Source organism: Protopterus annectens, chromosome 2.part2 (genome assembly GCF_019279795.1).
Source record: "Protopterus annectens isolate FY-2018-M chromosome 2.part2, PAN1.0, whole genome shotgun sequence".
Lineage (NCBI taxonomy): Eukaryota > Metazoa > Chordata > Ceratodontiformes > Protopteridae > Protopterus > Protopterus annectens.
In genome coordinates this window covers 742,421,596-742,448,755 of record NC_056730.1, presented here as the reverse complement: position 1 = coordinate 742,448,755, position 27,160 = coordinate 742,421,596, and the positions used below count along the sequence as shown (strand labels likewise).

Sequence of the window (27,160 nt, the reverse complement as noted above, 5' to 3'; positions counted from 1 at the left end):
AATCTTCATGTGTATGCTTTTCCACCTCTGCCTCTTCTCCCAAAGGTGCTTCTAAAGGTCAGACAAGACAAGCCAAGGATGATTTTAATAGCTCCAGATTGGCCTCGGCAGCACTGGTACCCATTACTGAGGAGTCTGGTAAGGAAGCCTCCATGGCCTTTACCCTTGATTCCACACCTGTTGTCTCAGAGGGACGGTCACCTGCTCAATGTCAAGCTTCAATCTCTTCATCTAACAGCCTGGCATATTCTGTTTTGAAAGACAGCAGGTCTCAACTTCCTCAACAAGTTTTAAATGTGATTATGGAAGCCAGAAGACCTAGTACAAGGAAAGTGTACGAGAAAAATGGAAGAGATTTTTATTTTGGAGTGCAGCAAACAATTTGGAGATTTCTGAGCCTAATTTGAGTGTGGCTCTTCAATATCTTACTGAGTTATTGGACAAAGGTTTGTCTTTCTCTTCCATTAAGATTCATGCTGCAGCAATTTCAGCTCACTATGATTGTGACCCACCATTGTTTTCGCATCCTTTGTTCAAGCAATTTCTTAGAGGGGCAAAGAATATAAGACCCCGAGCTCCTACTCCTGCTTGGGATCTCAATTTTGTGTTGGAGAAACTTACTCTACAACCTTTCTACTGCTGAATTGAAATATTTGTCATGGAAGACTGCTTTTTGTTGGCCATTACTTCTGCAAGAAGGGTTTCTGAGTTGCAGGCCCTTATGGTAGAGCCTTTTGATTTTTCATAAGGATAGGGTATCTTTAATCCTTCCTTTATGCCTAAGGTGGTTTCTAGTGTGGCTTTAAACCAAACTATTCATTTGCCTACTTTTTATGCAGATCCCCAAAATAAAGGGGAAAAGATTTTGCACACTTTAGATGTACACAGGCAATTGCGTTATTATTTGAGCAGGACTAAGGATTTTAGGCAGTCTCAGCAGTTGTTTGTTTCTTTTGCTTTGGGTTCAGGGCAAGCCTGTGTCAAAACAAACTATTTCTAGGTGGATTGGGTTTTGCATTGCATTTTGTTATTCCCATCATGGCAAGGAGATTCCAGCTGGAATTAGGCCTCATTCCACTAGGGCTACTGCCACTTCTACAGCATTTCTAAGGGGTGGCCACTAAGGATATTTTGGAGGCAGCTACTTGGAGTTCAGTGCATACTTTCTCTAAGCATTATCACCTTCCTCTCTACTCTAAGTCTAGGGCTGGTTTTGCCACAGCTATTTTGCAAGGCATGTTGTCAGTTCCTGCTTCCTTATGATTTGCCAGCCTCCCTTACCTCTGCTTTGGGATTCTACCCAATAGTTAGGACTGCAGCAATGTGGAATGAAGAACATAGTACAGTTTTGTACCTACCATAAATGTAGATGTTCGAGGATCCACATTGCTGCAGCCTCCCTCCTTCCCTCTGTGTTTAAGGGTGGTTGTGTAGGTGAGGTTATATTCTGGTAATTTTGTATATATTGTACATATTTTTGGTGCAGGTATGTTTGGAATTTTTGGTTTTGGCCTTAGCTTTTCAGGGTCTTCTGACATCTGGGGCAAGAAAAGACTGAGGATATGGCGTCGGTCATGTATACTTTGGTATTCGGGCCGACTGGACAGCGGACTACCCCAATAGTTAGGACTGCAGCAATGTGGATCCTCGAACATCTACATTTATGGTAGGTACAAAACTGTACTTTTGCTAAAATGAAGTTTAAACAGAGAACCATACAACCCCTTGGCTTCTGTTAACCCCCCCCCCCATTCCCACTATTACCATCCTAAACATACACTAATGAAGAAAAACAGTGGCACACTGCTTAAAATGTTGCAGTGTAATTAGACACTTCTCAGCTGATTACCTACTTTTGGTTATTTCTCAAAATCTCCACTTCTGTAGTAAGCAGCACATACAATTGCCCTTGCATACTTTCTTGCATTTCATTTAATGTATAATTGGGAGTAAGCATGTTTCAGCTTACTCCATAATCATACTGGTGGCAAAGTACATTTCATTAGGTGCTCACTACTGGAAAATTCTAGTCAGCCAGCTTCCTCAAAGAAAGCAGCATAAATATTGTAACAAAAAGCATTTCAAAAGAAATAGTGAGGGACTAGGCAACGTCTGTTTTAGAACCCAAAATGACAGCTGTGGTTGTTTACTTGTGTGCCTGCCTAATTAGTTGATGTTCTTCATGTTTCACTGTTGCAGTCATCACCTGTGGGTTATCCCTGCTGTGGTAGCCCTCGTCCAGCCCGAATACCAGAGTCAGTATTTTTCTGCGACGGCTGCTGCCACTTGTTGACTGACGTCAGGTCGTCAGTGCTGTAAAGCAAGGCAGCCGACGCCATTACATCAGTCTTTCTTGCCGTGGAGCCTGTAGCAGAATCAGTTCGCAAGTGTGCCGGTCGGTCGCTACCAGAGTTCGAATTACAGCTGAAAACATTTAAAGCTAAGTACCCCATTGGGGATCCTTTTTTCTTGCACTAACTGATGTCCGAAAAAGTTAATTGTCTTGCCTGTGGAAAGCAGAGCCCACACTGAGACTTCCAGTCATACTCCGTCACTTGTTTAGGCCCAGACCACAACACCCACCTGTGCTGGTTCTGTGCCCTCTTTAACGCTAGAACCATTCTTCATAGAGCTCTTATTGTAGATGGGTATTTTCGTCTTCTGTCTTCGCATTCCGAAATGGGGTCCATCAGCCAACTATCCGTAGACATTCCAAAAAAACTTAGAGATAAAGATAGAGACAGACCACACATGGCTAAGTCTTCCGACAGCACTACCGCTAAACAGGTCTTCAATTCTCCGGAATTCAGTGAGGTGCTTTCACAGCCCCTGATGCCTGATATGATATCTACGCAGGCCTCTACTGAGACCCTTTCGGAGTCCGGTATGCCACAGAAATCTTCTTCGTCTTCTGAGCCTTTGGTTGTCTCTGCCTTGGTTGGGTCTGGAGCCGCAACTCCGGCACTAGCTTCCGAGGAGGCCTTTCGCACTACAGAGTCTAGACAAAAAAATGACGTCTTCTCATCAGACTACATTTTCTCTCAAACCGATGGATACTGTTAGGCCTAGAAGCCAGGCCACTCCTAGAAAATCTACCTCTAGCCACCATCTTACTCCTGCTCCACCACCGCAAGCCCAAATACTTAAGATGACTGAGGATCTTATCTCACTTATCAGGGGTAGGCAGGCAGGCCACAACTTCTAAAAGGAAATGCCACTCTTCTCTTGTAATAATGACTGAGCAGGATTCTGAGGAATCTGATTATTCAGATTTTGAATAGGAACAACCTCTGACTGCTTATGAGGAGTCGGATGCAGAGGAATCCATTCCTTCTGCCTCCCCACCAGAAGACCTTTCCTTTGGGGAAACCCTTCACGCCCTCAGGGAACTGGGAATCTCAGGACTTCTCTCAGTCTAAGAAAAGACTAAGAGAGTTTCTAGACCTGCCCCAGCACAGACCCCTGGCCATCCCCCCATCTTAGAAGTGGTGGATGATGTTTTCCATGAATCCAGCTTAGCCCCCGACGCCCTCCCACCTGCTCCCAGTAAACCTGACAGGTATTAGAGAGTACTGGATTCTCACAAATACCTGTACAGAAATCCTGCTGCAGATCCGGAGGTCATTACACAGGAACGTAAAGGAGCTTAGGCTAGTTCTGCAAAGAATCCTATTCCTTCTGACGAGGATTTCAGAGCTCTGGACAGATGGGGTAAAAAGTATACACCTGTGCAACTTAGCTGTCGAGCATTCAACTGTCAGTTCCATATGTTAAAATATCAACAACATGCTTTGGAACTATTAAAGCAAAAGATTTCTACCTTTCCATTTCAAATATTTTTTTTATTTTCCAAATAATATAATGTTTGACAATACAATCATCAATAAACAAGTATTATAAACCTTTATATACACTATGTACAATTGACCTCAACAAAGGAGGGGAAAAAATTAATGAAACATATGAAATTAGTAACAAACATTTATAATATTCAATTAATAAAGTATAAAGTTACACATTAATTATTTAGGGTTCATTTTTAATGTCTCAATAAGAGTTAACATTTTTCCCCAAGGATTGTTTGTCCATGTTTTAGGTGAAATTCTCAATTCCTTCACCTTGATTTTTTAATGTTGCTGTTTCTTCCATGAATCTCAAGAATTCTTCCAGACTAGGTTCTTGTGAAGACTTCCACTTTCTAGTTATACATTTCCTTGCCACAGCTAGTATGGACCAAAGTAGGTATAGATCTTTTTTATTCATTCCAATAGTATCATTAACATTTAAGAGGACTAAAGATTTGGTTAAAATAAAGGTATCTGTGAATATAGCTTGGAGAAAAATAGTAATTTCTTCCCAGAATATTTTTATATTAATACAATCAAAAAATATATATGAGACCAATCAGCTTTACAGTTTAAAGATCATCTCCAACAAATGGATTTATCAAGTGAATTGAATTTGGCTTGTTTAGACCCGCGGTAGTGGTGCTGCAGTAGCGTTGTCGCCTCACAGTAAGACGTTGTCCCATTCGATTCTTAGCTAGAGTGTTTTCTGTGTGGAGGCATGCGTGAATGAGCGTGCCTTCGTTGAAGGTTGTGCATCAGGGCTGGTAACTCGGCATGTAAAATACACTATCAAACATTAGCAGACCGGAGTTCCGCTGTGGCGACCCCTAACCGGGATAAGCCGAAAGACACAACAATCAATTGTAATAAATGCCCTGTGAATGTATTTCCATGTAAACATTTCCCATACTTGTAAATTAAAAAGTTAACATAACATAAAAGATTTGTTTTGCTCTCATTTGATAGATTAGTGTGACATCCTTTTGCTATGAAATTCCAATATTTTGCATTAGGGTTAGTTTTATATGTTATCAATATTTTGTATAATTTTGAAATTAGATTTGTCCAATTATAATTGTTGTAAATAACTTCAGATATTAGACTTATCAAATTTGAACTAGTTTTATAAGGAGAATTAATAATTTTACTATTAACGTCCTTAACGTATGATAATATGGCTTGTAGTATCAACCAATCTGCTGATTGAATGTCATATTTATTCTGAATTTGTTGAATGTCTAATATTACTTGATTCTCTATACAATGTTGCCAACAAGTGAAGTTTTTCTCCTCCCATCTAGTTAAAATAACATTATGAATTTTATTGAAGAAATTCTTTGTAGATCTAAAGGGTATTATCTAGCCCCATCTTAATATCTTCTGCCTTTCCTGACTGTGCCAATTCGAAAGAGTTAGCAAATTTACTGCACTCTACTTGTCAAGTGGCCAAACACTCATTGCACTGTGGATATGATGCCCCAGAAGCCTCAAGCAGGCCAACAGTGTCAGGATCTGCCATTAGGAGACATGCATGGTTGAAGGAACAACTCTCCCTGATCATGTCAAGTCTAAATGAATTAATGCACCCTTGGATAAGGACCACTTGTTTGGAGTAAAAGCAGAAGAGGTGCTTAAAGAGCAAAATCTAGGCAAACAGTAAAATATTTCTTTCAGGTTCAACCTCCTAGGTTCAGCAGGAATTTTCCCTCTAAGCATTGGTCCTTTCCTGCACCTAGCAGACAGGGTCAAGGTAAGCCCCGCAGGGACAGACCACCCAGGCCCTTATCCCAGGGACAGCAGAGATCCAAACAGTGGACCACTTCCGCCCCAAAGGCAGGGAGTTCCAAGCCATCCATCTATGGCATAAATTCTCATAGACTCCCTCTCCCCCCCCTCTGCCCTCTTTTCACTCACCAAAAGCTAGGAGGAAGGCTCTCCCTCTGCAAAGAAAATTGGCTTTCTGTAACAAAGGACCAATGGGTCTTAAAGATAATTTTTCAGGGATACAAATTCTCTTTCAACGAACTCCCAATTCCAAGAGGATAACCAGACTTGCCTCCAAATCAGTGGGCAGAGGCATTGAAACAAGTCCAAACTCTCATATCCCAGGGGGCAGTAGAACCTGTTCCCACAGATCAAACAGGCAAAGGCTTGTATTCCTGGGTATTCCTTGTTCCCAGAAAAGAGGGCATGTGGCCTACCATCCTGGATCTATCCATTCTGAACACTTCACTGGTGGTCCGCAAATTAAAAATGCTAACTTTGCAGCAGCTGCTGCCTGTGCTGACAAAAAAATGCCTGGTTAGTGACTCTAGATCTAAAAGAGTCCTACCTCCACATCCCCCTTAAGGGAATCCTGCAGGAAATTCCTTCACTTCAGAGCAGGCTCACAACACTTTCAGTTCTCTGCGCTACCCTTTAGCTTATCTACTGCTCCCAGGGTATTCACCAAATGCTTAGCCCCGGCCATAGCATTTTGCATACAGAGAAATATACAGATTTACCCTTATCTGGACGCATGCCTTATTTAGGCAGAGTGCAAAGAAAAGCTGTTCCAGGACCACCTCTTTGTCAAAACCCTCCTAACTTCCTTTAGGGTTCACCATCAACGAAAAGAGATCGAAGCAAACACCCTCCAGGAGGATCATTTTCTTGGGAGCACTGCTGGACTTAGCATCCCAAATGGCCTTCCTATCCCCAGAAAAGCAGAGCTTCCTGCCTCTCTACTTTACCCAGCTGGCTTCCAGAAGTTACCTCACGGCGAGGAAGTTCCTGCAAGCCTTGGGGTACATGGCATCTTGCATCCTTCTAATTCCTCTGTCCAGGTTTCAAATGAGAAAACTACAGTGGTTTGTGTTAGCGCACTCAGCCTCAAGAGACCTCTGTCCCTCTGATCCCTTGTTTAAGAGCCAAGTTTCTCTGGTGGGCAGAGGCCTCTGCCAAGAACAAAGGTCTTCCCTTCATGCCCCGCCCTACCAGACAGACCATCACCACAGATGCTTCGGACATTTCTTGGGGAGCTCACCTAGCAGGCAGGTGCACCCAAGGTCTTTGGGATGCCCAGCACCTTCCCTTACACATCAACCAGAAGGAAATGATGGCAGTACAAAAGGCTCTGACATCCTTCAAACCCTATCTCAGATCAGGGGTTCTCTTTATCCAAACAGACAACACCACAGTAATGTGGTACATCAACAAATAGGGAGGGACCCGGTCTTACCCTCTGTGCAGGGTAGCCATGAACCTCTGGCAGACTGCCTCCTCCATGGGATTACACCGAATAGCTCAGTACGTATCAGGGATCAGCAACACCCTGGCAGCAGCAACTTACTGGACCCCCACGAATGGCAGCTCCACAGAAAAATCTTTTTGCAAGTCACTCAGGAGTGGGGTACTCCGGAGGTGGGTGTCTTTGCTTCGCACCTTAACCACCAGCTAAAAAAAAAAAATTTGTACCGGGGAGTATCCCCACCCAGTGTGGAAGGTGGACGCCTTGACCTTCCCCTGGAACTCCCTCTTTGTGTATGCATTCCCTCCTTTGCCTCTTATTCCCAAGGTACTGATCAAAATAAGGGAGGATAGACCAGAGCCCAGGCGGCTTCCCCTGATCTCAGACCTCTTGACTCAGGTGGGGGGGGGAGATGTTGCACACAGACTTGCAGACTGTGAAACTGTCAGCATGGCTAATACTCTAAAAGCAAATAAGGGGGCCCTGTAAAGCAAACAGGTTCTAGACATTATCACAGAGGCCAGAAGGCCCAGCACCAGAAAATCTTGTGCAGGGGAATGGAAAAGATTCTGCTGCTGGAGCCAGTCCAGAGGGGGGAAGTTCCTCACAACCTTCCATCCCTCTTATCCTGGACTATCTAGCAGAGTTACTCAATAGTGGCCTCTCCTTCCCTGCTATTAAAATCCACACCTCTGCCATTTCAGCTCATTTCAATACAGACCAGCCGCTGTTTTCACATCCTTTGATTAAATAGTTCCTCAGAGGGGCTTCTAATATCAGACCTCCCAGAATTACACCCACGCCAGCCTGGGACCTGAATTATATTTTGGAAAAACTAACCTTACCACCCTTCGAAACTGCTGCTTCAGCAGAACTGAAATACCTCTCCTGGAAGACTGCTTTCCCACTAGCTATCACTTCAACCAGAAGGGTTTCAAAACTTCAGGTACTGATGGCCATTGAGCCCTTCATCATTTTTCATGCAGACAGGGTCTCCCTGAGTACTAACCTCTCATTTATGCCCAAGGTCGTATCTAATGTGACTCCCAACCAGGACATACATCTACCTACCTTCTTCCCTAACCCGCAAAACAAGGGGGAAAAAATTCTGCACTCACTAGATGTGCACAGACAGCTCCAGTACTACGTGGACCGTATTAAACACTTCAGGAAAACAGACCAACTTCTTGTCAGCTTTGCCCCATGGGCAGAGGGGAAGCCCATCGCCAAGCAAACCATTTCCAAATGGATATCGCACAGTATCCATTTCTGCTACAGATGACATGGGAAACCACCCCCCAAGTCTATTCGTACCCATTCCACTAAGGCAGCCTCAACATCCACAGCATTCCTCAGAGGAGTTCCCACCAGGGACATCTTGGAAGATGCCACCTGGACCTCTGTCCATACCACCTACCTCTTTTCTCTAAGACTAGGGCAGGGTTTGTCTCTGCAGTTCTGCAGGGCATGTTTAAACATGCCTAGGTCTCTAATTCTTCCACCCCTCTCCTCAGCTTTGGGAATCCTCCAACAGGTGATGACTGCAACAGTGAAATACGAAGAACATAGTACAGTTGTGTACACTTACCATAAATGTAGATGTTCGAGTGTATTCACTGTTGCAGTCCTGGTTCCCCCTCCCCCTAATATCCTCTTTCCTTAGGGAGACATAAGCTTCTTATAGTGGCTTTTAGCCACCAGGACAACTTTACCTTATTTCCTTGGGCTTCTGACTGGTTAGGGCAAGAAAAATTGATGTAATGTCGTCGACTGCCTTGCTTTATAGCACTGACAACCTGACGTCAGTCAAGAAGTAACAGCAGCTGACGCAGAAAAACATTGACTCTGGTATTGGGGCTGGCCGAGGGCTACCATAGCAGGGATAACTCACAGGTGATGACTGCAACAGTGAATACACCCGAACATCTACATTTATGGTAAGTGTACACAACTGTAGTTTGAATGCTCTGCACTGTTAACATTTGCTAAACTGTAATGCCTTCATCCATACCCAAGACAGTTGTCAGTTCCCTGGAATCAGAGAAGTAAGCCTTTTGCTGGTGGTTGTGAAAGGGACAGATAGATGTTTGTTGTAGTGTTCACTGTTTTTTTGCTTATATTTTGTGCAGATAATCAGCCCCCTCCCCGACCAGTGGACTCATTCATTCCCCATCACTGGGACGACAGTGGTCTGGGAGAGACCATCATTGAGGCAGCCAGCAGGGACAGTTCAGCATTCCTTTTTCCTATCTGAAATCCCTTGACCAAGCAGTGTAGGTTCACGAAATGGGCTGACTGCAGAGATTGTCCTTTTACCTTCTGAGCAGCCCTCCCCCCTCCGAGGAAGCACAAGCATTGTATAGCATGAACTCCTTTTACCCTTGAGAGCGTGCTACCTTCCTCATCCCCTGAGAGAGGCAAGCATGACACACCCCTTTACTTCTCCCCCTCCCCTGCCTGGCTCCTGCAGTGCTCGGGCAGCTAACTGAACACCAGTCACTTGTCACTATAAGGGTTTTATCCCTCTGCTCCAGGGAGCTAACATCATAGTATACACTGTTGCAGTCCTTCCTTTTTTTTCCCTTTGTATTTATTTAATGTCCTGTTGCCTATTGACCGTCCACTCCACAACTGATTTGCAAATTCATTCCTCATATGGTGAGAGCTGTTCCTAGCCTCCTATTCTTACCCAACAGACAGTGCCAGCATTCTTGCAAGCCAAGCAAATTCATTGTTAACTTCACCCAGATTTCTGTCCAAAGCCTTGAAATACTTGATTAGCTTACTTTTCCATTTATCTCAAAAGGTCATGTACCAAAAAATGCTAACCAAAACCAAAAGTACTTCCTTCATGGGACTTGGTTATATGCCCGGTTGTGTTGAACATGGCCATTCAGACCCACTTCTTAAACTGGTTATCCAAAGTTTAACTACTGGTTTCATCCCTGATGAGTGCAACATTGCAGTTGTGATGCCCCTTTATAAGGGTAGTATGAAGATTGGGTGAAGATAGATGAAGGCTGCAAGCCTAGCCACATAGAATTTTGGAAATAATTCTGTCATCTGTAAATATTAATGTAAACCACAGGCTTGTTTTAAATAGTGTTACATGTGGAATTGGAAAAAAATGTAACAGCAGTGCACTCTACTAACAGAGTAAGGCATGTTGTGACCCTTTGATGTAAACACGGCTCCGGACAGTCTAGATGAAGACATCCTGCCTATTGTTTTAAGGCCAGAGTTAATGGCCAGAATTTGCATGCATAAATGTCCTTTATTGCTCTGGTTTCTGCCCAGAGTTGAAGAATGTAAATGTAGTTTCTGTTAGCATGGGAACCCAGGGAAGTGTGAAGAATGATGTAATGTAACCCAGGGAAGTGCGAAGAATGATGTAATGTGAACCAGGAATGTGATTTTAAAAACAGAGAGAATCCTAGAGCATTAAGCATTTTTGTCTTGACCATCCAACTCATCAGCACTGTCCTGCTCTATATGCAAGTTTATCATAGACTTGTGTTTTTCTGTTAGTCTAATCTTTCTAGTTTCTAGCTATTTCTAAGCGTTTTTCTGTGATGTCAGAACTGTACTACTGAATTATTTTAAGTATTTCACTCTGATCTCTGAACTCTTGACTAGCACTGTGTAGTAAAAAGTATTGTCTTGACTATTTGTTAAATATTTTTAAACCCTTTCAACTGTGGCTGTTTTTGTAGAGATAATTTAAGCTCTTTAGAGTACCTGCATGCCTTTGGTAAAATTTTACTAAGCCACTTCAATAGCTTTAGCCCTGGGCTATACTACCAATTGGATAATAATATTGCACAGTAATAATTGGACACCCTTTTAAGGGCCTTAGCTGATAAGTATTAGTGGGTGGTGGCAGCTGGTACTACCGTATAGTCTAGAAAAAAGGGTCCAGCGGAAGAATCTTGACAGCCTTCTCCGGGAGTGTATGTGTGGTTGTATAAACTCTTCTCAAGGTGTGTGTGTGTGTGTGTGTGTGTGTGTGTGTGTGTGTGTGTGTGTGTGTGTGTGTGTGTGTCAGTTACTTGGGCAGATACACAAAGCACTGGTTGGACAGAGAGGGTGCTGGAGGTTTTAGCTTGCCCAGTAGGCTGAGATCTGGACCCTATAGCTGTGCCAGTGGGGAGTCTTATTGGGGACCTGGAGAGCAAGGGAGCGACCCGCCCCGGACTGACTGTGATCTCTGTGTGCTCTTAAGGGAAATTGCATTTATTGTGTGTATTTGTTATCCTTTCCTCCGCTATGAAACGCCCCTCACTGGTGCTGGTGGTGAGGATTGAGGCTCCTTGATTGCTGGGCCAGGGCATGGGCGTCACATAATTGTTTGGCCGTGGTGGGATATCCACACCACATATTAATCGGTTGGCAAATACTAATTGGCTTTTAGTTGTGTGGGTAGAGTGAATTCCTGTAGCTGGTGTACAGTGAGCTCTGAAGTTGCTTTGTACTCTAAATCAGCCACGCAGTGAATACTCAGACTTCAGATCACAATTGTTTTATTTCTTTTATTAGCTTAGTTAGTCAGGGTAAGCAGGCAGCATGTCAGCAGAGGAGTATGGAAAGCTGACAAGGAGCCAGCTGGCGGACTGGTGCATGGAAACCTGACTAAGGCAGACCTGATTGCAGCCTTTGTTACAGCTGCATCAGAAAACAGCAACCAGGAGAACAATCAGACTGGCAATGGAGATATAATACCGTTGGAGAATGGACAGCTCAACCTTTCTGCAGAGGACTTAAAAATCCATCTGGAGCTAAAGAGACTTGAGTTGGAGGCCAGGCGTTTGGAGATGGAAGCAGCTGAGAGAGTAAGGCGTCAAGAGAGAGTGAGGAGAACGAGAAACTGCTATGCCTGGAAGCTGGAGAAAAGGAGAGGCAGAGGCAGCATGAGAAGGAGATGCTGACTCTTCACCAGAGTCATGGAGGTAATGGGGAAGGGAGTAACTGGACCCCAGAAGCACAAAAGGTCAGTAAATTTCTTCTGCAGTTTACAGAGGGGGATAATTTTGACAGTTTAATTCATATGTTTGAGAGGGTATGCAAACAGTATGGTGTTGACCAAAGGCTCTGGGTACGGTTCCTGACCCCTTACCCCATGGTAAAGCTGTAACTGTTTTGTCAGAAATGTCTGACGTTGCATGTTTTGATTACACTGCTGTTGAAAATCCCTTGTTAGAATTGTTTCAGCTATCACCTGAAACGTATAGGAAAAAGTTTTGTGAGCATAGAAGCATGGCAGATGAAAGTGTGTGAATATGTTGCTGAACCGAGTACTTATTTCCATAGGTGGGTGAATGGATGTCAGGTCACCACTTTTGAAGGGCTGGCAGACCTTTTGGTGAGGGAACAAGCCCTTAGCACTTTGCCTAAGGACATGAGGGTCCGGCTAACTGATGGACAATGTGCCACTTCAGATGAGTTGGGGAAGAAGGGAGACCTATACCTGGCAAGCAGGGCAGCCTTGCACAGGAAAGGGACCCCCAGTACTGGTCATGGGTCTAAATGAACCCATCGTGGGCAGCACTGACTGCCCCAACAGAATCTGCCAGTAGCAGAGGAAGCCACTAGTTCAGGTACACGTCCAAGACCTAGGGTTAAATGTTTTGAATGCAACCAGTGGGGCCATGTGGCATACAGGTGTCCACGGAGGCAAGGTGGAGAACAAAAGGTCAATAGTAGGTTGTCATGAGACAACAAGGGTACCAAACTACCATCCTGCAGATGTCCTGATAGGGAAGGTTTTGGATGAGGCAGTACAAATGTTTTTGTGCAGTTACAAGCAGTCAGGCTAGGAGACATGCATGTGGGTCTGGTAGCCTGGGAGAGACGCAGACAGACTGCATACTTGCAGCCAGGACTGGTGAGGTGGTTACTTCAGGGAAGGAGCTACCCTGTAGCAGCGAGACTGAAGGTGAGCCACAGCTTCTTGGGGGTACTGATGGTCCCTTGGACAGAGTGACTGCAAAGATAATTTAAGCTCTTTAGAGTACTTGCATGCCTTTGGTAAAATTGTACAAAGCCACTTCAATAGCTTTAGCCCTGGGATATACTACCAATTGGATAATAATATTGCACAGTAATAATTGGACACCCTTTTAAGGGCCTTTGAGTAGCTGATAAATATTAGTGGGTGATGGCAGCTGGTACTACCATATAGTCTGGGAAAAAGGGCCCAGCGGGAGAACCTGTGCCAGCCTTCCTCAGGAGTGTCTGTGTGGTTGTATAAACTCTTCTGAAAGTGTGTGTGTGTCAGCTACTTGGGCAGGAGCACAAAGCACTGGTTGGACAGAGAGGGTGCTGGAGGTTTTAGCTTGCCCACTAGGCTGAGATCTGGACCCTATAGCTGTGCAAGTGGGGAGTCTTACTGGGAACCTGGAGAGCAAGGGAGAGACCATCCTTGGACTGACTGTGATCTCTGTGTGCTCTTAAGGGAAATTGCACTTTACTTGTGTATTTGTTATCCTTTCCTCCTATATGAGACACCCCTCACTGGTGTTTGTGGTGAGGATTGAGGCTCCTTGATTGCTGGGCCAGGGCACAGGCGTCAGAGGTAGCCTTACACCAGACCCAGGTAATTACAGAGCTGTCAGTCATACTAACCCCATTATAACTGAACTCATAAACTATGATGTCAAGAATGTTATTTGACTTGACATCTAACAACTTAGCACTGTTAAGGGTAGTTCCTGTCTACTGAATCTGGCAAACCCCTTTCAAAAAGGTTATAGACTCTATAGATGGTGGTCATGAGTTACCCATGGCATATCTTGACCTGGTCAAGGCCTTCAGTGCAATTTCCCATGCTAGCATCATACAGAAGCTAAATGCTTTAATTCACCCATATGTGGAAGATGGATAACCAACAAGGTGAAAGACAGATCCACACAGTGAGATTTGCGGGTACCTCTTTCGAAAGTAAGAAATTGACGAAAGTGTCACTCTGGGCTGAGTGCAGTGACCTGTCCATTTTATTCTTTACTTCTCAGATTTCCAAGCAGAGAGCAGAGGCTTAATGCTAACAGATTTGCAGATGACTGCAAACTGGGGGTTGTTGTTGCTCCGTGATACTCCCAACTCTCCAGAAAAAATGCTTGCTAGTAAACTCTTGGTGTAAAAGTGGATTTGAATTAAAGCTTAAAAAGTATAGTATCATCACTTTTGGTAGACAACCATCATCATACTGTATAGACAACACTCCACTACAAAATAAAAATGTAGTCAGGGACTTAGGAACATGAGTTAGTAATTTCCTCTCTTTTTGACCATCATGTGAAATTGGTGGTCAGGAAATCCTTTTATGTAGCACAGATAATTGCAAAAGGAGAATCTTCATGGTGTGAAGAGATGATCACTCTATTATACTTGAACTGATCTTAGCAGTTATAGAGTACAATCCCCTGAGGGATGCCTCATTAAACACGTCAAACAAAAAGACCCCAAAGGTTTCTAACAAAAATGTTGCTAGCTTAAAGTCCCTTAGTTATCGAGAGAGGCAAAAGCTCTATTCCCTTTATTCAGTGTCCTATAGATTTTTTCAGGCGTGATGTGTATCTGTTTTACCATGCCATTAGAGACCTGGTTAACCTGGACCTCTTGCTTTTGCACAGTGGCTCAGTTAGTACTAGAAGCAAAGACTTAAATCATCTTCAGCACAAAAATAAAACACTGTGTTGGGACAGGTTTGTAACCCTCTTTCTCCCACCCCTCTGGAATAAACTTCCCTGCTTTTTACGCAGTGTGACTCACTGTCTTTCTTTAAACACAACCTACATGACTGGGTGAGTATTCAGAAATTAATTTCTCTAAGAATGACTTAGTAGAGCCCTCCTGGAAGAAGGTGGTGAAGCCTAAAAGAGGGTACTGACAGGGGGTAGATGGTCATAAGATTCAATGGTTTTAGACTAAATATGAATTTATGAATAAATTTAGTCTCTGAGGCATGATCCAGTCAAGGAGACATCATCCTGGCAAACATTAGGGCAGTTTTCTTATACATTTTAACCTTTCCCCTGGTGATTATAAGGCCTCTGCATTTCAAAGAGAAGTCAGTTATGCTCTTGATATAGGCATGTGCCAAGTCCCTGACACACCCCTTCAAAGGCTACCAGACTGGCTTGGGTGGACCCATCCACATCCATCCATGGACTTTTCTTGGGATAGTGTTCTACTCCACTCTCTTGGTGCTGTAGGTTACCACAGTCTTCCAGTTGTTTTATCTCTTCTACAGTATTCAACACTTCCAATACAATTAGTTTAGATTTTGATTTTGTAGTAAATTTTTTATTTTTTTTTTGCGCCAGTAAAATTAAACTTGATAAGGCCTTACTCTGTCCTGGCAATTCAGATCATGTGTCCCAGCTCAAAAGAATAATTTCTTTAGTTATGGCCGTTTCCTTCCTCAACATTTTTGACAAGAGTTCTGTCTGTCCTCTCATTACACTCCCAAAAAACATGTCCCAGTTACCTCTTTCTTCCCCATCACACCTCCAACATTTGCAATCTAACTTATTAAAAAAACTTTGAAGTCTGCTTGGGGTATTAAAATATCTGTTCAGACATTTCCGAACACAAATCCTAAACCTTCTGGACTTTCTTGCATGTGTACTAGTCATATAAATATCCTCCTGCTTTTCCCTTGTTAATTGCTTTTCCAGTCTCTCTTCTGAATCTTTTCTAACCTCCTCTGATTGCTTCTTATAATTATCATGCAATATTTATATACCCTACTAATCTGTCATTTTCTGTTTGCCTGTGCACCATCAGTCCCTGATCGGGAAGGCAGTCTCTCACCTGCAGTCCAAATGTCTTCTTGTCCTCATTCCACTCTGTTACCTTTTCCCTCACTAGTTATTTGCCTCGAATAGCTTGGTTTGTTAGCTGTTTTTCTGCAGTAAATTCCAGCATCCTCTTTCCTATTTCTGTACTCCTACTTGCAGAAATCCCTGTTGACAAAATCCCCTTTCTCCATTCATGTGTTGGCTTACTTCGTAGAATACTTTCTGCAACTTTATGAGCATAATATTTTGTGTGGTGGTTTTTATTCTCCTTAAGGGAATGCATCCAAAATCCCACCCTTTCCTTATTTCTTGAGACACACCCCACCCCCTTCATCATCCTCAATCATCCATTTCCGCTTTGAAATATAAACTTCTTTTAGTTTAATGTATATGAGCCTTACCTGTGTAGGTCTAAAATATCCCTTCAAATCAGATGATCTAAACTATCTGTAACGTAAAAAGGAAAGGCCCAGATTTGTACCAAGCTGGTAGTACTGAGCCTGTGAACATAGCTGATCTGTTGGCCAACAGGTTCTGTGAAAACTACACTCCCCTGTCCCTGCCACACATACCCCATGATATCCCTGCCACCTACCTTGTATTTATAAAGAGCAGGTTGTTAACCCTCTCTCTAAGGCCAGGAACACATCATCTATGGGACCTGATAACATCCCAGACTGTGTCCTACATGGGCTAAAACAAGAATCAGCAACACCATTGGGTATTTATTTCAGTCATAGCCTCAGCACTGGCTTCATCCCAGCTGAATGGAAAATGGCCACTGTTATTCCCTTGCATAAAGCTGGTGCTTCCACTGACCCCGGGAACTATAGACCTATTACCCTGACTAGCCTTATCTGGAAGGCCATGGAGCCGAATTATCATGGACCTTATCAACAAAGATATAGGTAATCTCCAAACACTTGACCCTATTCAGTTTGGATTTGTCAAAGGGAGATCATACCTGTTAAACCGAGTAGACTTCTTGAAGACTGTCACCAAGGTCCTGGGTGAGGGGAAATCTGTGCAGACGGTCCAAAAATGCCTTAGCTAAGACTAGGTAGGCTATCTCCCTTCAGGCATCATTGACAAACTCACCCAGCTGGGTATCAACCCTTATATCGTCAGATGGGTCGCTAACTGGCTCACTTATAGAACCCATATAGTCAAAATAGGGGAATCCACTTCCAACAGCAGACCTGTAGCCAGTGGTGTACCACAGGGATCAGTCCTGGGACCTGTACTGTTTGGAATCTATTTCTCCAAAGTACAAGCAAAATCTAAAGGTCTGTGGCTGACAGTTTGCTGATGACTGCAAACTGGGAGTGGTCATAGTAACTCCAAATTATATCAAAATCCTACAAGAGAATCTTACACAAACAAATGATTAGTGCCAAAGTCATGGCCTTAAACACAATGCAAACTGTTTTGGTAAGGGCGATGTTCCTGCTGATTACCACATCAATAGCAACACCTTAAGTACGCACTCAGTGATGGAGAGACCTGGGCACACAGGTTGACAGCAACCTCACCTTTGATCACCATGTCTTCACAGTGGTAAGATGGGCATTCTATATTTCTCATCTCGTACTTAAGGGCATTGCCTTCAGAAAAAAAGTTATAACTTCCTTGTACTCTTCCCTCATCAGGCTAGTAGAGTACAAACCCCCCTTTAGGTATGTACCTTTCCAAGCGGCTGCAACAATTGGAGAGACCACAATGGTCCTCCCAAGGAAAATTGTAAGTCTTCAGTATCTGTCCCCTGCAGATCTGAAATCACTGTCATTTTATTCTGTTTCATACAGACTACATGGAGTCTATCTCTGCCTTGCATACAAGGCAGTCTTTGACCTTGCTTTATTGGAAATGCTGCTTCTCTGTAAGTCAAATGGTACACTGGTTACTCGCTCTAAAGACCTTAACTTGGTATGTGACATTAATGGAACCTGCTCGAGGGACAGATTTATCTCCCAGAGGTTGCCGCACCTTTGGAACAGACTCCCACTTCACGTCAAACAAACCATCTCATTGGCCCTCTTCAAATGCATTTTGGACGATTGGATAGGTAACCATAAATTCACCCTGGGAGAGTTCTACCTGTGCCCATTTAGGACAGGGGCCATAGGGGCTGATTGTGGAAATAAGGGTAGAACTTGGCTAGGCTTGTAGGGGCCCTAGGTCCATTAGCCTAGTAACTTCTTATGATCCGTCTTATGTCGTATTCTGTTTCTCTACCAGATAAATTGCTACAATTCTTTATTAATTACTATCTTCAGCTTTTCTGCTGGTTGAGAAAAATAAGCCTGGCCTAAAGGGACTAAAGTCATTTTCTTTGCTTGTATCTTGCTGTCATCATCTGTAAACAAGAGCACCAGTGTCTTAGTTTTTGTATTTTTTTTTTGTTTAGTCTCTCCCCACATATCCATAGCTGCCAAAATAGAAGCTTTTTTAATCCATATTCCTAAATGCTTCATCTTATGTCTGCATTATGGGTGTTGCTGAGACATGTCTTTTGTAGGTACATAATTTATGGCTATAGCCTTTTTTTTTATTTTCATTAATTTTATATCCTGAAAAGACTTGAAACGGTCTGAAAATGTTACACAGCATCTAGATGTTCTTTTCTGGATTCATCAATTGCAAAATAATATACTCTGCAAATAAAGACAGCATTTTTTTTTATTGCCATACCTATTATTTTTGAGGCCCTTATTTTATTTGTTGCCATGACTTTAAATTTGAAGCAAATAACTAAGGGGAAGAGGACACTCCTGCCTGGTTCACCTGTTCTGTCACAGCTTATCTGAGAGGAAACCCTCCCATGTTAATTCTTGCCTGTGATCCTTCATATGTCCTCCTAATTAACCTTATTGTATTAGGGGAATGCAAATGCTTTTCAGTTGCCCTACTCATAAAATTCCAGCTTGCTGTGTTGAATGCTTTCTGTGCATTGAGGCCCACTAATAATAGTGGTATTGTCATGCATTTTGCTTCCCTTGGAATCATCCTTGTTCTATTAATGTTGCCAAATGTTTGCCTCCTTTCCACAAAACCACATTAATCCATGTGTACCAGTTTTGGCAACAGTTCTGCTATTCTTTCTGCTAATATAGACATAAACAACATAATCATGGTTTAACATTGAAATGGGTCTATATGAGGCTGAGGCTGATTTACTCTTTTTGGGTAATACAACCACCATAGTTTTTTTTTCCAAGGTGCTGATGTTTCCCCTCCTTTTAAAATCCTATTGGTCAAAATCTTCTAGATCTTTATCATTTTCGTCCCTCCTAACGTCTACAGGTGTACCATCTTTTCCTGGAGATTTCCACACAGATTGATTATACCTCAGAGTTTTTATCTAGTCTCCTGTCTTAACTTAGTTATTGAGCCTCGTATTTGCATAATCTTGGCATAATTAAGTCTTCCATAAATATTTCTATTTGTGCTTTTTTTTGTTTTCCACATTCTGTGTTTTATACAGATTTTCATAACATTTCCAAAATGTCTGTAATACCTCTATATGATCTCCGGTTATTTTTCTTGTCACAGGGTCCCTGAGTTTGGCGACAACCCTTTCTACTTTCTGTTACCTAAGTTGCTGTGCTAAAGTTTTTGGGCTCTGGAGTTATCAAAAATAGTTGTTCTACAATTTATCTTTACAGTTTCTTGCATATTATCCAATTACTCCTTTATTTCCCATTTAGCATTCTGCAGTTGCTCCTCTTGGTCTTCTGCAATACTTCAACCTTTGTCAGCCCATCTGAATAATTCCTTTTACTTTTATCTCTTTTTATTTATACCATATTTTTGAACTCCATGTTCATTTTATCCTCATTTCTAGCTATTCCTTCTGAAGAAATTCCTATTTTCCCTAATAACTCTTGAATTTTCCTCTACCTATTCTTTCAGTTATTCTCTTTTTAACGGGTAGGTGGGAAAGGGCCAGTGTCTCATGTTTACTTCATTACTTTGCATTTTTGAATTAGTTTTTATAGGTGCATGGTCTAAAATAGTTATTAGAAGTGTGTTGAAGAGGTCTATTAAATACATATGTTTCTGTAAAATATTATTTTTATCCAATCTAGCCCAGTTTTTGTGTCTTGGAATAATATGTAAATTATGAGTTCCTACTATTGAATTCATGTCTCCTATGCCAAATATTTTCAGAAATGTCTAAAGAAATTTTCCCTTCTAGGTACCCTTGGAACATCTTCACTACTGGAATCAAGTTCCAGCCCCCATCTCTATGTAATCCCTTCTGAAAGCCGAGTATTTCCCCAAAATGTTCTTGAGCTCCTTATAGATTTTTGAATATGAATACATACCAGCGTAATCCTGTTCTGTTGCTTACTACCACAAATGTACCATTATGTGATGGGGTGCCTTTTGACTGTGTTAACTTTTCAGTTGTCCTGTTTGAGCATGAATATGTTTACAACAGTCATTTTGTACCCTAGTTGTAAAGTATTTATGATAACATAGATGGTTTGGTATTAACATGTAAAGGTGATCACAAGGTGAATGATTTTATGGAGCACCTGCCCAGAAACAGATGGTTTTAGATTTATTAAACAAGTTTGTGACATTGAAATGTCTTAAGTGTTATTTAAAAGAGGAATAGGTAATGATATTTCTAACAGTATTTATAGGATTTTTAATGTGGTAGTAACCATCATCCTCCACATTTGATGGTGTATTTACCATATTGGTAACTTAGAAGAGTAAGGAGACTTTTTCCAAGAGAGAATACCTTTCTGAAGGAGGCAGTGGAAGTGAAGCAAATGTTTGTTATAGAGGTTGTGATTTGACAGTGGTAGACTCTGTATATTGGAAGGCTTCATGACCTCAGAAATGTCAGGATAATACTGCTTATAGGTTCATAGGTATGTACAAGGCTATTGTTCCGTGCTAATCTTCTGAAGATTAGCCTTGCATTCTCATAGCAGTTGGAGTAAGAATGTCACTGCAGTGAAAAAATGCATATTTTATGATAACAGTATAGTCTTTTTCAGAATAAATAGTTAACGCAAGTTAAAAAGTTGTGGGGCTTAATAAATTATTTTTTTTAAGTAATTTAGTAGTGTGTCTACATTATCCTACTGTAGGTTTAGAAGCTTGGGCAGTGTGCTCACAAGGAGTTTGTTCACTGTGCTTTCATCAGGTAATTTAAAAAAATGAGGTATGTCTGAGGAGCATCTATCGTTACAGTGAGTGTTGTGTGTATAATAAAATTGTTCCTACCTTTAATAGGATTAATGGAAAAAATATTTGAAGTTACAGTAGATGTACTTGTTTTAACCAAAGGTATGATTTTTGCCATCAAAGTTGCAGTTCATTTTATACAGTAAAAACCAAAAGAAGCCTTAAATGTTGGGGTACAAGAAAAGTTGCTGTATATAAGAAAGCATAATAGAACTAATACGTTAACAGTGCATTTTTAATGAAAAAACACTAATAATTTGGATAACGTAGAAGTATGTGCTTTAGAATAGGCTGCTTCAAATATGAGTAGTAGAATATGAGGAATGCGTTTTTATTCTGAAATAAAACACACTTTCTTGGGCTTAACCAAGAATGTAATTGGAGGGTTTTAGTTGGTTAAATATGCAATAATTCACAACTGGGTATTGGTATATTAAGATTTACCCATGATTGGCGTGGTTTGATCACAAGGGCAAAGCTCAAGTGATTTAACAAAGCCAACTGTGGGTAAATCATGATAGACCCACAACTTGGAGTGGATCATTGCTGTTATACAATAACATTATTTAAAAATTGCTTACCTTTCTTAAATAGTGGCTTTGTGTAAGGGCGCTAAAGTGTTCCTCATCATTTTTCCTTTACTGATGTACTGAGCATGTGTATGGGACTTGCGATCCCACGCTTGCACATTACATCAGTGCAGTGCAGGAGAAGCAACAGAGAAAACAGAATGTCCATTGCCGGTTTTTTTTTTCTCTTGAGATTTTACGAGGGACAGCACAGAAATAGAAAGAAAAATTGGACACATTTCGGTGTCTTTATTTTTGATAACATGCCTGATTTTTCTTTGATTTTGCTCTGTCCCTCAGAGTATTCCAATAGAAAGTCTGGCCACTCAATACTTTAGTGGTTAGATTTTATTCTGTTGGTGTATGCTCAATTTACAACGGACACTCTTATTGGGCTGTCCAGTCAGTGTGCTCGTGTGGATCATTGCTGTTATACAATAACATTATTTAAAAATTGCTTACCTTTCTTAAATAGTGGCTTTGTGTAAGGGCGCTAAAGTGTTCCTCATCATTTTTCCTTTACTGATGTACTGAGCATGTGTATGGGACTTGCGATCCCACGCTTGCACATTACATCAGTGCAGTGCAGGAGAAGCAACAGAGAAAACAGAATGTCCATTGCCGGTTTTTTTTTTCTCTTGAGATTTTACGAGGGACAGCACAGAAATAGAAAGAAAAATTGGACACATTTCGGTGTCTTTATTTTTGATAACATGCCTGATTTTTCTTTGATTTTGCTCTGTCCCTCAGAGTATTCCAATAGAAAGTCTGGCCACTCAATACTTTAGTGGTTAGATTTTATTCTGTTGGTGTATGCTCAATTTACAACGGACACTCTTATTGGGCTGTCCAATCAGTGTGCTCGTTTTGAGCCATCATTGTATAATTAAGTCATAATTGGAAATGCTGCTTATTTTGTGTGTGTGTGTATATGTATGTAATGTGATTTTATCCTCCTTGGAAGGCAGCAGCTGAGATGGCAGTGTAATAAACCAAGTTTGTGCTTTTGCTGCAGTTATGATTTTAATATTTATCAGTTGAATTGATCACGATGACACTATTTTAAACATTTTCTTTGGTAAGCAGTGTGGTGTCACAGACCTCATGAAGTAGGACTTAATTACCTGTCAAGTCAATGAGTCACCCAGTAAGCCCTTCTATTTTGAAACGGATGCCATGTGTCATAAAGTTTTAAGACTTAGATTTACTATGTGTACTGTTTTTTGCTGCACAGAGTAGTAGAAAGAGGATGTACTTGTGTCAGTAGAAATTTGAAGTAATTGACTTCTCTGCAATGTACCAGTACAGTAACCCCGCAAGAGACTTGTTTGTGTTATCATGTACTAACAGGTTAAAATGATGTTAAATGTAAAGGCTATTAACTGTGTTTTGCATGAGATGTAGCTTAAAAGAGCACTAGGACCAGCCTGTTTAGTTGCTGCTTAACAAATAAGCTGAAATAATATTGTGTACGTTACCATATATTTCAATACTTCATTTAGCTTGTTTTGAACTGTGTTAATGCTCTTCTGTGTTCACAGTTCGTTTCCTCATATTGTGGAAAAAATTGAATGAAGTTGGGCCTAAGTACCTCTCTTTTCAGTCACCTTAGTAATGTTTCAGAGATGGGAATAAATTATCAACACATAAGAAAACAAACTGAAATCAAAGCAGGCAATGTCTTTCAGTTTCTCAGCCAACACAGTCCTCGTTTCCTGCAAGTTATGTTTTCCAAGATCCGCTATGAATGGTTGAACTATGCTTTTGTAACTGGAAATGCTGTGACTAAGCTGTACTATGTAGATGTTTTCTTCTGTTTGCATTTTGTCTCCATTCTGCAACCTGCCTGCCTGGTGTAGAAATAAAACTCATGACTTTCTACTGCAAAGGCAGCCTGTTGTACCACTGACACTCCTAGTATTGTTTTTACAGAAGTAGGCTGATAGAGTGAATGCTGTGTTAGCAGAATTTTTTACCTTGTAGTGTTGGGGTGGTGCTGCGGTAGTGTATCGCCTCACAGTAAGACGCTGTCCGGTTCAATTCTCAGCTGGAGCGTCTTCTGCGTGGAGACATGCGTGAATGGGCGTACCTTCGTTGAAGGTTGTGTGTCAGGGCTGGTAACTCGGCATGTAAAAATCAGCTACCAGTTATTAGCGGACTGGAGTTCCGCTGTGGCGACCCCTAACCGGGAAAAGCCGAAAGACACAAACACAAGTGTTGGGATACCTTCTAATGGAATGGAGTAGGAAGCCAGAGTGGGGTTTACTTCTTGCTGTAGTGTGCTTTCACATTTACTTCATAGATGCAAGGTAAACTTTCTGAAAGTCTGAACCTTTATAAGAACAGTTGTGGTTAAGTATTACATTTGCATTTGTTAGGAGTCATGATGCAATATCCGAACTAACTAAGTCAGAATTGTTAATGTTTCACCTGCAACTGAATAGGCACACTTCTCGATTGTGTTTGTGATATAATGAACTGTTGTGGAAATATTTTAAATATTCCTTTATTTCATTGATCTGTTTTGTAGATGAAAGGATGTGCTGGAAAACGGATAGTACAAATCACAGGATTCAATAAGCACGAAAAAGAGGTCTTAATTAACTTGTTAAAGAAAATGGACTGCATTTTCTTTCTTAGTGATGTGAGTGTACATTCATATACAAAGTATTTTTCTCATGAATACTGTTTGTTTTCAGAGTATGTGAAGACAAATAAATGTTGTAAATGCCTTCTAAGTAGCTTATCACAGGTACATGACCAAGCCTTTTCTTGTCTGTTTCACAGGTATTGTTTCCCGTCTGAGATGCATAAGTTTTAAGTTTCCTTTTTTACTTTTCACATAATTCTGTTTTAGCTCTGTTTATATGTGAAACAGCAAATATAGTCTTACACATATTGACATACATTTGCAGTCACTGACTGTAACAAAAAAAAAAGATCCAGTGTACCTTTTTTCGTCTGTCTCATCCTGTGAGTTATTGGAGCTAAAGGGATGTGATAACTCACAGGTTAAGACTAACAGAAGAAGACGACATAGATGTAACATTATGATAAGCACATAGTTTTCGTTTCTTTAATTGTTTAACAAAAGCCATCCAGGAATTTACACAGGATAAGTAAGAATGTGAATTTTACTCCAGGTTCTGTATTTTTTTCAAAGTACTAAAAAAAAAAACAAAGGAAGTCAGGCATATTTTACACTTAGTAGCCGAAACAAGTTTGTTCCAGAGGAATCCTTTTGCACGGTCATGCTGCATTCAGTTCTTCCTTGTCTGTCAGGAGACTGGATGCATTCTTTGCACTTCCAAAACATCTGTATTCACATCAGAATTTGCAAAATTGCTGGGTCTTCCAAATAGGGCCCAAATATTACTAAGTCAAGAAGTTTCACTTTGGACTCAACACCCCCCCGGGTGTTCACCAAGTATACATCTGTAATCGGAGCAAAATGAAGCAGCATCAGCCTACCTGGATTAAATGACTCCTAGCTCCACCCATGAAAATGAAAATGCTTGTTAGCATGGGAATCTCTACTGAGGCTCTTCCAGTCCCTGGAGGTTATTTTAAACAGTGGAGCCCAAGATCTAGCCCATACAAGGCTTCACATTGATCAGTTGCACAATGATCACCCTACCTTGTAAAGCATTGTAGCTAGTCCCTTCATAAGGCAGTGCTATGTCATCCATTTAATCCCTTCCAAAATTCAGACTGTTTTTGAGCATTTTTACTTAAGGCAATGTTCATTGACATGGTTCCTTATGTTCAATTTTTACATGAGTGTGCTCTAGACTTTGAGAGTTTGGTGGTATCCGCTAATCCAGACACTGAATTAGCTTATCAGAATGTCCACATTTGGTAAACATCACCTGTATTGCTGGTTGACAGACACAGGTTTGTCTCTAGGCAGTCTGTCTTTAGGTACTACCCCTCTAGTGGCTGTCACCATGGATGGTGCTTTCCTAGCATGGGAGCCATTGTCAAGGGTAGATAGTTCAAGGTGTGTGGCCACAGACAGGAGTCTTACCCTCGTACATCAGCATTCTGAATGTCCTCCTCCCCTCACTTTACAGCTGTTTGTAGACTTTCTCTCAAGGTGCAGTTGCTCACACTGACAACACAGCTGGATGGAAGTTGCTTCTATTCCTTGTGCTGAGACGCCCTAAGGAATAGGCTGTCTCTCTGAACCACTGTCTGGTAGTCATTTAAATAGCAGTAGTCAGCTCCCTGGTGAACAAACAGACCATTGTAGGCTGATGGCTTAATAGAGGGCTGTCAACCAGTTAGTAGTATGAAAAGTATTCAGATGGTGAGAAGAGCCGTTTTGAAGCCTGTTTTTATCCCTGACTAATGCCAAATGCAGCAACTCCTACTTCCTTTTCCCCCTTCAGGTGAAAACCAAATGGAGGCAGTTGTGCAGAAACTGGCATGCAAAGCTTTTCTCCTTCCCCCATTTCTTATTCTGGAGTTCATTCAGAAAGTCAGACAATGAAACTCCAAAGCCATTCTCATAACTCTGTATTGGCCCGCTGCAAATGTGATTTCCTCTACTATGGCCTTATCTTCTAGAGAAAACATTTAATCTGAAGCCCTTCAGAACCTTACTAACTCATCTGTTAGGCTAGCCTCAAATGGATCGTCACACACTGTGGTTAACAGCATGGTTACTCCACTTTAGTTAATGACCAGGGACCATTTTTTCACCGTGACAGTGGGTTCCAGATTCTCCCTTCTGCTCGAGGTCCAGTGCCTTCAGAACTCACAAAAGCAGATGTGCACACCTTTTGGTATGGGCTACAGATAAAGGTCTGGATCCTTTCCCTGCTAAAATCAGTGCTTCAAGAATATCTGGCTCAAGTGTTTAATTCTGGTTTAAACTGGTCATCTGTTGATACATTTGGTTTCTGTTTAATTTTTACCAAAAACTAAATCTTCATCTCTTGCTTCTTGCTCCATGGAAGACTTGCAAGGCCTTTACGACAGGGAATGTTCTGTAACTTGTTTACCTTGAAAGATCATGTTCTTCCATGAAATCTTTGTATTAGTGTTTGAGAAGTTAACCTTTTCACCCTCTGAGCCCACATTTAGGGTGGACATGAAATTCTTGTAATTCATTTGATGTTGTCTCTCTCATTCTTCCTCCCAAATATATTTATTTTGCCAAGTCGGATCCGAGGATCAGATCTGTAACTCATTTTTCCTCACAAATGGATAATGGATTTGTTCCTCATATCCGACTTGGCCGCATTTATACAGACTAAGATCCAAGTCTCGAGCTCCTTCCTCTTTCCATAATGCTATACTCCCTGCCCAACCTTTTCAGATCATGTTTGTCACTAGCAGTGACAGACGTGGTTTTCTTGTAGTCTTGAGTTCATAGGATTTTGGTGAATTTTTTTCTTTAAGTTTTTCCTCAGGTTTTCTCAGTTTAATTTTATTGTTGCTCTTCCTTCATCCTTTCCTCCCCTTTCACTACATTGTGGTCTGTTTTTGTCCTTTTGTGTGCCATCT

General features: G+C 41.5%; 1 protein-coding gene across 1 annotated transcript in view; it reads left to right on the top strand.

Moving 5' to 3' along the window:
• The window catches only part of SLF1 (SMC5-SMC6 complex localization factor 1), a 1,376,372-nt gene that overhangs the window by 79,839 nt on the left and 1,269,373 nt on the right, over nucleotides 1–27,160 (top strand). The window contains exon 2 of the mRNA XM_044064135.1: nucleotides 24,180–24,293. Coding sequence (XP_043920070.1) covers nucleotides 24,180–24,293 — 114 coding nt within the window. The remainder of the gene's footprint in view (nucleotides 1–24,179; nucleotides 24,294–27,160) is intronic.